Source organism: Sinocyclocheilus rhinocerous, unplaced genomic scaffold, assembly GCF_001515625.1.
Source record: "Sinocyclocheilus rhinocerous isolate Xijiao unplaced genomic scaffold, SAMN03320098_v1.1 scaffold3411, whole genome shotgun sequence".
Taxonomy (NCBI): domain Eukaryota; kingdom Metazoa; phylum Chordata; class Actinopteri; order Cypriniformes; family Cyprinidae; genus Sinocyclocheilus; species Sinocyclocheilus rhinocerous.
In genome coordinates, this window is record NW_015657957.1 from 107718 (window position 1) to 120479 (window position 12762).

General features: G+C 35.4%; 1 protein-coding gene, 1 non-coding gene and 1 pseudogene across 4 annotated transcripts in view; 1 reads left to right on the forward strand and 2 right to left on the reverse strand.

The window, feature by feature from the left end:
- Positions 1-3136, reverse strand: part of LOC107721642 (nucleolysin TIA-1) — a 10666-nt gene extending 7530 nt beyond the window's left edge. Inside the window, exons 1-3 of one of the 3 annotated variants that reach the window (XM_016529754.1) lie at positions 2869-3133; positions 1844-1940; positions 1461-1559 (exon numbers count right to left, since the gene is read on the reverse strand). In XM_016529754.1, the coding sequence (XP_016385240.1) occupies positions 1461-1559; positions 1844-1940; positions 2869-2897 (225 nt within the window). In that variant the 5' untranslated portion in view covers positions 2898-3133. Of the gene's footprint in view, positions 1-1460; positions 1560-1843; positions 1941-2868 lie in introns of all 3 variants that reach the window. The other 2 variants (XM_016529753.1, XM_016529755.1) reach the window with 2 other exon arrangements.
- A 170-nt stretch (positions 3137-3306) lies between these two features.
- On the reverse strand, positions 3307-3377 carry trnag-ccc (transfer RNA glycine (anticodon CCC)). Its single transcript has one exon. It is a non-coding gene; the product is annotated as a tRNA-Gly (tRNA).
- Positions 3378-3630: 253 nt separating this feature from the next.
- The window catches only part of LOC107721631 (transmembrane protein 232-like), a 13701-nt pseudogene continuing 4569 nt past the window's right edge, over positions 3631-12762 (forward strand).

The following is a 12762-nucleotide window of genomic DNA, read 5'->3' on the forward strand; positions in this document are numbered from 1 at the left end:
GGCGGCGGCAACAATACTACAGCGAGAATAAAAGTTACACCTTTCTTTGTGTGAACACTTGGGCGGCATTATGCAAATCTTCCCACATCGTGACGTAGACATGTGGGGGCGTGTTAGAACGAGCCGTTTTAGGTAGGTGTGGCTGACTCTTAACTTTTATAAAGAATATCTCTTTGGATTTGAGACTTTAGTCTTTGCTACTTTACAGATCTTCTTTATGCACCAAGAGCTTGTAACACTCCAAAGAGAAAGGGAAAATTGAAATCGCATCATATGACCCCTTTAATACAATGGCGGTCTGAATGTACAGCAGAGAGGAGGGAGACCTGACGATACTAAATTTACACTTCACCGTCCAAGTGAAATCTTATTTGATTAGGCAAAAAAAAAAATTTATCTTGGTAGTAAAAATGTCCAAATAACAAGGGACTTACAAAACAAGTGAAATTACCAAGCTGTATTACTCCTCAAATGGTCCTTCATTGCCTGTTGAGGATAAAATATTTTGCACTGAATAGGCATAAGGCTTAATAATTTGCCTCTAATGTATAATCTTGTTCTAGATATTTGAAGGGGTAATATGCAATATTCACTACTGTTTTGAAGTTTGGGGTCAGTAAGATTTTTTTTTTTTTAAGTAGACTTTTTTTCAGGACTCTTTGAATACAAAGTTCAAAAGAAAACCATTTATTTTCATCTGTTTTTAATGCTGATAATAAGAAATGTTACTTGAGCACCAAATCAGCATATTAGAAGGATTTCTGAAGGATCAAGTGACACTGAAAACGAAGTAATGATGCTGAAAATTCAGCTTTGCATCACAGAAATAAACTACATTTTAAAATATAATTAAAATATATTTTTTTATTTGTAGTCATATTTAAGTTATTGTCATTGTTTTTACTGTATTTTTAACTAATTCATCCTGCTTTGGTAAGCATAAAAGATTTCTTACAAAAAAACTTACAAAATCTTACAGACCTCAAACTTTTAAAATGGTAGACAAAACTTACAGCAAAAAACCTTTTAAGCTTTTTTTTTCCACCCCCCCCATCATGTTTTCTAATGTACCATAAAAAATGGTAATGGTTGGTGTGGTAAATCAATTTAACATTGGATTTCCTGCCTGTGATTTAGCATAAAATGTAACATTTTAAGGAAGCACTTCAACCAACAATGGAAATATAAAAGCATGGGTCAAGGTCATGCTGCAGATGTGTATTATGCACTATCCTCACTAATCATTTTATTCATTTCGAGTAAACAATGAAATTTGTATGGCCTGGAAATGAAAAATGTCAAAATCTCCCTCTCAGTTCACATTGCACATCCAGTATACAGGCTAATGTTGACCTCAGACTCAAGCGGTCAAATCTACGTCGCAAAAAGTTTGCAGAACATCTAAACTTCTCCAACCCTCCCGTCCCAGCCCAACTCACCCTGTAGATACGATAGCTTACCTTACCCATTATTTTACGCCCATTCATGGCTGCGAGTGAGGCCGCTGCGTGCCTATGCTCGAAGAACTCCACAAAGCAGTATGGATCGTTACCTGCCGACTGAAGGCAAATGAGTCGATTAGACAAAAACGCTTCACAATTTTTATTGCAAATTGAGTTTTAAAGGCCAAGCAGCCGATATAAGCTTTATGTCTCTCAGACAGTGTGGGTCTCACTCATGAAAAACAGTCACTGGTGCAAGAAACCTTGTAAATTTAAGTACACTTAAGGAGAAAAAAAATCTAATTATATCTATAAAATTATATCTATATAGAGATATAAATTAAAAAGCTGAAAAATGGCCTTAGCACACAACTTTCTGTATATGCAAATTATATACTCACATCCCCAATCATTTTACAGCTCTTGCAGGGGCCAATTTGACCAAAGAGCTGCACTATAAGGGCCTCGGTCACATCCCGTGACAGGTTTCCTACATACCTGGACCAAAAAAATAAACAAATAATGGATAAGCAAATGACAATGAGTGACAGGCTGAATACACTAAACATTTATTTAAATGTATAATTTATTACACCAATTAAAGGGGTCCTTGCGTGCAATCTGTGCCAAATTCAAGTACCTGAGTTACAATGATCCAACTCATTTACATTACAAAGGAATTAGGTAGGCATGAGGACCCACTGGCCGTTACTTAACCTTAAAAAACCTCATTAGTCACCCGGGAATGAGCTGCTTATTATCGTGTATACAGGTTTGAAACAAAGGGATGACAAAACAAAGCACGCAAGAGCGCGCAGCCAGCATGAGCGACCAGCAACAAAAGAATTCACCATTTGTACATGTTAAATCTGTATTTGGACCCTGGCTGCGTGTCAGTTGCATAAGCATGCTGTATTTATAGACGTAAAGCGTTATGAACACTTCAGTGAACACACTAGACAGGCTCTTTGTCTAGCAATGCTGTAACGACAATGAGCTTTCGGTAAGTACAAGGTAACTTCACACACTCACACTCAAACACAGGCAGCAGTGTGAGTGGCCCTGCTGTGGCCTCTAAGTTACAGGCCTGCTGCAATTATCGAAATGAACTCAATAACTAGCACATGGGGTACGAAATGCTTGGAAACCACACGACCGTCCAGCGTCTAACTTAACGGTCTTGGGCGTCAAATATAATGTAACTCTTTTATTCCATCAGTCAGAGCTTTTGTTTGAGGCACAAAATGTACACGTCTGCTTTTGTGGTTGTGGTTCCTTTAGAACCACACTCAAGACTGTTATCAACTATGAGGACTTCAGCGAAATGAAATCCGGTAAGTGTTTTTAAACAGGTGCGGCATGAATTAATTCATATGATGTGAAGGTGCCTGTCTAAAGTGTTGGCGTACAATGCCAAAATACGTACAGGGTCTTGGGCTGCTCGTCGTCCATCATATTTTCCCGATCGAATTAAGACACCGAACCCTGAGGGAAAAAAAACAATCCTCTGGTGTAGATTTTGAGATGATCTCGAGTTCCGCCGGTGCCTCGCTCTTTCCAGTGTTGTTACCCTCTCTGTTGTCCGCCAAGCCTGTTATAATGAGAGTAAATGTGAAATGCCGCCTCGGCTGACTCCAGTTATGAACAATGGAAAGGCGACATAAGATGGCGGAGGAACCGGACCGGAAATGCAAGCGCGCATGCGCGTGCGAACTACAACGCGCGCAGAAAGCAAGCTTTGAAAACGCGCCTGAGCGCTGCACAGTACATTAAACAGTGATTTATGTGTACCCTTTGCAGTGTTTAGAAGAGAATAACCGTTCTATAGTTAAAGAAAATGTTTAGATTACCAGACAAAAACATATGCGCCGCCCGGGAATCGAACCCGGGTCGCAAGAATGGGAATTTTGCATGATACCACTACACCAGCGGCGCTGTGCGAGAAACGCTGCGCGTGCGGCTTATCATGCGTGATAAAAAAAAAAAAAGTCAATATGATGACATTCTTAATCTAAACACTGAGCCGACAGTGACACAAAAAGTCTAAATTATGAGATAAAAAGTCAATTATGACTAAATTCGTGTCGTAATGACATCTTCTCATGGCGAGTAGCTTTGGACTTTATACATTTGTGCACCGCAATGAACTCTTTTAAAGTTTATATTCATCTGTATGCATGTATTACAAATGTCTGGTGACAATGTAACCATAGCAACATTTCCACCACGCAGAGGGAGGGATGTCACTGAGTGGACTTTCTGCATCGTCCTCAAAATTCCCATCAAACATTATTTAGGAATAGTGCCTCACTCTCAACAGCAGGATTTCAACAAACGTTTCAGAAAAAAGGACGAAGAAACTGATACTGCTGAAATGCCACCGGTGTCAGAAGGTATCTGAAGAAATAAATTACATTATTATTTTGCTGCTTACCTCAAAAAGAAAGAACGAAACAGTGATATATCCATCCATTACAAATGTATATTATTATTATTATTATTATTATTATTGAACTGACACTGAATATGACATTCGTCGTATTTTACAGAAACCCATTTGAAACAACAGAAGGCAACAGTCAAACACAAGGCTGCAAAGAGCAGGAAGAGTATGAAGATCTTGCAAGGCAGTTTCTTAGTCGATGCAAGGTATTAAACATGCTTCCTTCATTGTTCATCCGGGTTGAATTGTCTTAGAAATAAGGCTTCTTTATGGAGACGTAAGACCGTCTGACAAGTTGTGATGAGTTGACGCATTACTCTCTCCAGCCACAAGGTGGAGACAAACCTCCATTGATGAAAACATTCGACTAAAGCGCAGTGATTCTCTTTTTGTCCTCAGCGTCGCGCAGGATTCACATCTGGAGGTGAAGGCAAACATGTTGATCTCCCCGAGACCTGGTGGACACAGCTTCTCCTGCTGAGCTTGAGCAGTGAAAAAGTTAGAAATGGTGTGTCAGTGACTTGCAGTGACTGACAGTTTCTGCTTTTACAAATGAATCATCTGTTAGGTTACAGAATTCATATTGAGAGTCACAGAGTGTGCCATGTGTTGACTCCAGTACTCAGAACGTATTAGAGGTTAATGCTATGGTACTTTTATAGGCCATAAGAGTGAATAATGACAATATTCACATACCATGGGTACACTCCAAGGTACTTTTAAGAATATTATGGTACATACATTTCCAAAAACATATTACCATGGTACTTTTTGGTTCATTTTGTTAGTGGAAAAATGACAGATGATGCCCATGAGTTTTCTCAGATTCATTGGATGTCCTGGTCGTGTCATTGGACCACGCACCCGTTCATGCAGATCAGATCCCTGTGCTGTTCCACCTGGAGTCAATCCAGTGCTTCCTGTGCTCTGACACAACTCTGTTGGACCAGCCATGTTCTTACGAGATGAAGATGCTGCAGGTATATGCAACACAGTAGAAATATCTCTAAACAAGGGCCATTCTGTAATTTCGTGCAAAGTTCCATATACAGAATGTCTTATATTCTTCTGTCTGTGTGTGTGTGTGTGTGTGTGTGTGTGCGCGCGTTTTTGTGACAAATGAGAACATAAATTTGTATAATGACAAGGGTATGACATAGGTATTACAAGGAGAAGGTGACTTTTCAGGACATTACCACATGTCCCCACTTTTCAAAACGTATATAAATCACACACACTGGAGTGTATTGAAAATCTGAAATAGAACAAAGTTTCCTGTGAGGGGTAGGTTTAGGGGTAGGGTTGGTGTAGGCCAATATAATATACGGTCTGTACAGTAGAAAAACCATTACGCCTATGGAGAGTCCCCACATGGGATGTCCCCACTTTTCACAAAAACAAACGTGTGTGTGTGTGTGTGTGTGTGTGTGTGTGTAAAAATCACACTCAGATATTTGCTAACTAAACACAAGTAAAGCCTGTTTTACTCGGTGTAATTGCAGAATTACCCATATATCAGTCCTTGTTTAACCTATATGTTTCTTTTCATATATAGTTCTGCTGACAGTTACACTCATTTTTTTACAGCTTGGTTATTTAGTCTCTATGAGGCTGTTCGTCTTTCAACTGATTGGTCATTTGCCAAGCAGCATCTATCTTCACAGCTCAAAAGGTCTGAGACAGTCTTAGGTCAAACATTATTGCAAAACAATAAAATATCTATATTTATCACTGGGTTTATATTTACCAATACAAAGATGTTTTAGTAAGTCAACTACAATACTGCAAAATAAAAGTTTATGTACCAAGAATTCATTTTGGAATATTCTGTTAAAATGTTCAAATAAATGTTCAAATAAATTAGAATATTAAGTTTAATGTAGATGTTAACAGATATTATTATATATGTATGGAAGCCCGTTTTCACCACATAAGAAAAACAAATCATGCTTTAGTAAATCATGATTATGACATAAAAGTATAAAATTGTAAGGTACTAAGTCATAATTATTAGATAAGTCAAAATTTTGACATAAAATTACATTAAAATAATAATAATTATATACTAACAACAAGTTGAAATTATGACACACTAACTCATAATTATGAAATAAATTCGGAAATAAATTTTTTAATAACATAAATGGTCATAATTATGACATAAAAGTTGATTTTATGAGATACTAAGTCCTAATTATGAGATAACAACCCTGCATTTTGTCATTAAAAAAAAAAAAATTTCATAATTATGGCAATTTAACCTATATGTTTCTTTTCATATATAGTTCTGCTGACAGTTACACTCATTTTTTTACAGCTTGGTTATTTAGTCTCTATGAGGCTGTTCGTCTTTCAACTGATTGGTCATTTGAAAGGACATTGGCCAAGCAGCATCTATCTTCACAGTTCAAAAGGTCTGAGACAGTCTTAGGTCAAACATTATTGCAAAACAATAAAATATCTATATTTATCACTGGGTTTATATTTACCAATACAAAGATGTTTTAGTAAGTCAACTACAATACTGCAAAATAAAAGTTTATGTACCAAGAATTCATTTTGGAATATTCTGTTAAAATGTTCAAATAAATGTTCAAATAAATTAGAATATTAAGTTTAATGTAGATGTTAACAGATATTATTATATATGTATGGAAGCCCGTTTTCACCACATAAGAAAAACAAATCATGCTTTAGTAAATCATGATTATGACATAAAAGTATAAAATTGTAAGGTACTAAGTCATAATTATTAGATAAGTCAAAATTTTGACATAAAATTACATTAAAATAATAATAATTATATACTAACAACAAGTTGAAATTATGACACACTAACTCATAATTATGAAATAAATTCGGAAATAAATTTTTTAATAACATAAATGGTCATAATTATGACATAAAAGTTGATTTTATGAGATACTAAGTCCTAATTATGAGATAACAACCCTGCATTTTGTCATAAAAAAAAAAAAAATTTCATAATTATGGCAAAAAGTTGAACTTCAGATATATTGTCATAATATGACAAAAATAATAATGACATAAAATGTCAATTATGACATTAAAAACGGACTTTTCATGTAATAATTACTAAATATCATAATTTTGACTCATAATAATTTCTTTTTATTCATAATTTATTCAAAGCATTTTTAGGTGGCAAAAATTGGCTTGCTTAAATATGTTACATGACATAATATTTTATATTTTATTGAAAAGAAGTACTGAGTTATGACCTGAGGACAGGTTATTTCAAAGTGCAAATGTTGCTACTTTCAAAACTAATGGCAAGTAAAATTGTGGGACATGTCTCACAAATCAGTGGAAGTTTACTTCATCTGTTGACAGGGCTGTTAAAGTGTGAGACACACTACCAAGAGTTCCCCAACATGTTATTTGCCGTTCTCTTCATGGTACGCGTCGCAGAGATTCTGTGTGGTCTTAAACTTACCAACGACAATTCAGTGCAGGTCCAACCAGATACTACTGCAGTGCCTTCTCAGCTATCACTGTGTGCAAAACAATGGCACTCAGCTCTCTGAAGTGATCAAACAGCTTATGTTGCTGAGAGATAAACTTCAACATGACAACTGGTGCGTGAAGTGTTTGTGAGATGCTTTCCACAGGTTTTACGTTATGTAAGCAGCTTATAGGTGGAACTGTAGGTTAAAATCCCAAAGTAACAGCAGTGTGTTTCATGTTTTCTGTTCGCCTCAGGATTGACTGTGGGTTAGGACTGATGATTCTGGGAGAAGCTGCCAAATCTAGCATGCAGTGCCTTCAGACCCTTCTGAACCTTCACGTGGCCCAAAGACAGGATAGTTCTCAGGTGCATAAGATAGCAGAGGGATGAAAGAAACACATTTAACACATTCAAACACTGATTGAAAGGAATGGTTCAAACAAATGAATGAATAAAAATCAGAAAGTCAGTTGGGGTTTAGAACAAGATGGTGGGTTAGTGACAAACACGAGTGTTCAAGTGTTTAATCTTTTTCTTTTTTTTCAAATATTAATATGCAGTGAAGTAGTTTTGTTAAAATATTTTCCTCAGAAATAATAATAAAATATTATGCCAAACTATGAGGTTAAGTAATGAGGTTGTTTTTCTTTTTCTTCTTTATGTTTTATCCCCATAGTATTTTTGACTTTATGCCCCCAAAAACAAGAAACAAGAAATAAAACAACAATGATAGAGTATACTGCAAATTATCTGTATACATGAAATACTTGTATGGCCTACAACATTTGCCAAAATGTGCAGTTTACAACAAAGCTCGTTGTGCACAGTATATATATATATATATATATACAGGTGCATCTCAATAAATTAGAATGTCGTGGAAAAGTTCATTTATTTCAGTAATTCAACTCAAATTGTGAAACTCGTGTATTAAATAAATTCAGTGCACACAGACTGAAGTAGTTTAAGTCTTTGGTTCTTTTAACTGATTTTATGAGATCAACAACATAATTTTGAGAATGAGAATAACAGAACAGAATATAATTTTAATTTTTAGTGTATTATTTCTACTCATAATTCATACCCAGAAGGATTCTACATAAATCTCTAATCAGTTGATTAATTAATAGTCATTGTGTGAATTATTTTTTGTGTATTTTGTTAATGCAGGAAATGACATCGCAGAAAGCATCCTGGCCGTGGCAGTTGGAGCACATTTACTGCTCCATTTTAATAGACATTTGCCAGAACAGCCACTGTGCTGAAATAAAAAAAAACAGCCCTCATTGGACAGTCGAACTCTGCTCAGTGCAGACGTTCTGGAGGACTTATAACCTTGCTAAAACAATGTAAGTGCTTTAAACAAAAAGATGTGCACGCAAAGTCTACATGAGACTAGAATCATAACTTGATTCTATAATAAAATTGTGGGCAATTCTATAATAAATGTCTATATACAGTGGCTTCCAAAAACTATTTGGTCACATAAAATTAAGTTGATTCGTTTTTAAATGATAAAACAATAGACAAAAGAATTGGGACACTTTTCTGCTTGTCAAATGGGTGTGGTTCAGGGTTTGGCACAGATCAGCCGCAGGATCACGCTGCAGGAAGCTCTGAGGAACACTGCCTGGTTAACACTGCAGAAACACCTGAAGCTGGAGACAGACCACCGTGTCATCAATGCTGTGAGGATCACTGAGGTACTTCAGCTTCCTGCTGCTACAGAGTAAATGTAGCCCAAATATTACAACACTACTCACAACACACAGAAGAAAAATCAAATGCCCTCATTTGCTTAAACTGGCCTGTCAGTTACTTTTTTGAACATTTCACTAGGTTTTTCAGTTAAAGTCTTTTGAATTCCAAAACTAGTTTAGAATAATTTCCTTCTAGTTAGGAGACAACATGTCCTTTTCTGGTAGTTTTAAGGTCATCTGTATGCATTTGAACTGCAAGTGCATTGCATTGTGGGATACTGTGCAAAATGTGTTTTGTTGTAAAATGTAGTTTTATCAAATGTAGACTCTTATGCTCACCAAGGCTGCATTTATTTGAATTTAAAAAAAAGTAAAAACAGTAATATTATAAAATATTATTACAATTTCAAATATAACTGTTTTCTATTTTATCATGTTTTGAATTATAATTTATTCCTGTGATGGAAAAGCTGAATTTGTAGCTCTTCAGTATCACATGATCCTTCAGAAATCATTTTTAATTTGCTGATTTGCTGCTCAAGAAACATTTCTTGTTATTATCAGTGCTGAAAACAGTTGTGCCTGCTAATATTTTTGTGGAAAATCCGTGATACATTTATTTTCAGGATTCTTTGAAAAAATAGAAAGTTCAGCATTTATTTGAAATATAAATCTTTTGTAACTTTGTCAGTGTCTTTATTGTCACTTTTGTTTTGATCAATTTCATGCATCCTTGCTGGATTTCTTTCAAAAAAATATAAACCTTACTGATCCCAAACTTTTAAACAGTAGTGCATACTATATACTGTAAAAAAGTAGAATGTTAGTATGTTATCCTGAACAGTGGACAGGTTCTGACTTAAAGGGGTCATATGATGTTGCTAAAAAGAACATTATTTTGTGTATTTGGTGTAATGAAATGTGTTTATGCGGTTTAAAGTAAAAAAAACACATTATTTTCCACATACTGTACATTATTGTTTCTCCTCTATGCCCAGGACATTTGCTATTTGAAAGAAAATGGAAGAATATTTTGATATGTCCCACTCAACATTTTTGTTTTAATACATCAGTACAGGGAAGGCAGTTGTCTTTGTCAGACCATTTCATGGTGTTATGGCTTCATCTACACAAACAAACAAACAAACAAAAGAAAGAAAGAATACAGTTGTGTTTTGTGTTATTATTTCACCCTTATCCAGCTGAATAATGCATGAGGCTTATGTAGATTCAGTCCAATTTGTAGAAATTATATTGTGCCCAACACTGAGGTGACATGATAACAGAGAGTTCATGAGGCATCAGAAAGGAAAGTACATCTGAATTTAAACAAAATGCTGAAGCACGTTGTTGTGGCTTTAAACATTCATCAGGTGCGACTGCATTAAACTCTGACACTATGAAATCAGACGAGTCGAGAACAGAATCTTAATTCAAGCCTCTATATGATCAATAGGACCTGTAGTTTCACCCTGTTATTATCTGCTTTCCAGGGTGATAAAAGGCTTCTGGAGAACCACAGAGAGAGGATGAGAAGTTCACACACAGTTGATGTGTGTGTATGTGCACAGAGCGAGCAGATCACTGGTCGGTTAGCACACTAGATCTACCCTCCAGTTCAACTCGCTACTCATTCTGCAGACCACCGGCACAGAATAAAAACCACCAAACCCGGGGAAGAGGCGATTTCCACAGCCAGAGCTGGAGGAGGCTGCCCTGAACCGATCTCACCCCACAACATTACTAAAGACCATCACAAGATACCAAGGTTATTGGCTTCTCTTCTAAAAATTGCATCTGGTACACTAACAGAAAAGTTCTAGAAGTGGCACCAAGGTAATACAATGATTTTGAAAAGTCACTTATGCTCACCAATGCTGCATTTGTTTGATCAAAAATAAATGAAATAGTATTACAATATTGAAGAACTGTTTTCTTCTTTTAAAATGTAATTTACTACTGTGATCTGAATTCTCCACATCATTACTCCAGTTTTCAGTGTCGCATGATCCTACAGAAATCATTTTAATATGCTAATTTGGTGCTTATTATCAATGTTGAAAACCGTTTTTGCTGCTTAATATTTTTATGGAAACAGTACCGGTAGATGTTGTTACAGTGCTACCGTTCAAAAGTTTCAGGTCAGTAAGATTTCTTTTTTTTAAAGAAATTAATACTTTTATTTAGCAAAGACGCAATAAATGGATCAAAAGTCACAGTAAAGACATTTATAATTTAACAAAAGTTCTTATAGACTTTTTATTCATCAGGGAATGCTGAAAAAATGGATCACAGTTTCCACAAAAACATTAAGCGGTACAACTGTTTTCAATATTTCAGGATATTACAATGATTTCTGGAGGATGACAGGATACTGGAGGTGACACTGAAGACTGGAGTAATGATGTTGAAAATTAAGTTTTGCCATCACAGAAATAAATTCCGTATAAAAATATGGTAAAATAGAAATTATTTAAAATTATAATTTTAAAATTAGTTATTTTAAATTGAAATAATATTTCACAATATTACTGTTTTTACTGTAATTGTAATCAAATAAATGCAGCCTTGGTGAGCATTAGAGACGTCTTTCAAAAACATTATAAAATCTCACCAACCTTAAACTTTTGATCTCATTTGCTGTTTGTTAAATTTTACATAATATTCATTATACTGACCACTGGCCACTCTTCTCTATAGATATTAATATTACACTGGCCACTCATATGACCATGTACCATGGTATATATCAAAATACCACAGTATTACCATCTAATCCCATCACTGTATCATGGTACCTCCACAGTACCTCATTTGATCTTTCATTTCAAATATGTGCCATATTTAATCAGACAGGGCAAACATGGAGCTTCTCATCTGGACCTGAGAACCAGGACTGATATTGATCTGATTAAAGTTGTGGAAGATCAAGTGAGTATTACATTCCCTTTGATTCAGTGCAGTAATCCATCAGCCAGTCAGAGATGGCCGATTCGCTAAGAGCTCCTAACGAAGTTTAGATTAGTATTTAGATAGAGGTACAGTAGTTGTTTGTTAATGGGACCCAAGGAGCTCTAGACTAGAGAAATATGGCCACGTTCACACAGCAGCAGAATACGGTTGTCACTCCTGTTTTTGAGTCCTTAATACGGTTAAGTTCACACACAGTTCGGTTATTTACGGGCGTGACAACCGCATTCTGTAACCGAACTCACACCCGTACATTTTCAGGACTCACAACCGCATTCTCGGAACACACGCGCTGTGTGAACTGAACAACGGCGGTAACGTTAGTTTGACGTTTGACATTCATTAGACATTCGTTTTTGGTTTTTTGCCAATTAAACTTAAACTTAATTTAAATTACAATTTAAATTAATTAAACAATTTAACTACGTGACATTATAATATAAAACCAATACTAAAATGTTTGGAAAAACATCCGTTTTTGAAATTTTATGTGTTTTATAATAATTTTAAAACTTTTAATGTATGCATTTGATCTAAAGGTATCAAACCAACAGTAAAATATTCCGAATATTATTCCCTATAATGCAACAAGGCTTGGTTTGGCAGATTATGCCTTTATTGTTTTTATATACAGTACTGAAACCATATTTTTCATATGTTTTATATACTTTACCCACTTAAATTAATTAAACTCTGACACCGTTTGAGATAAAGGTATCAAACCAACTGTAAAATATT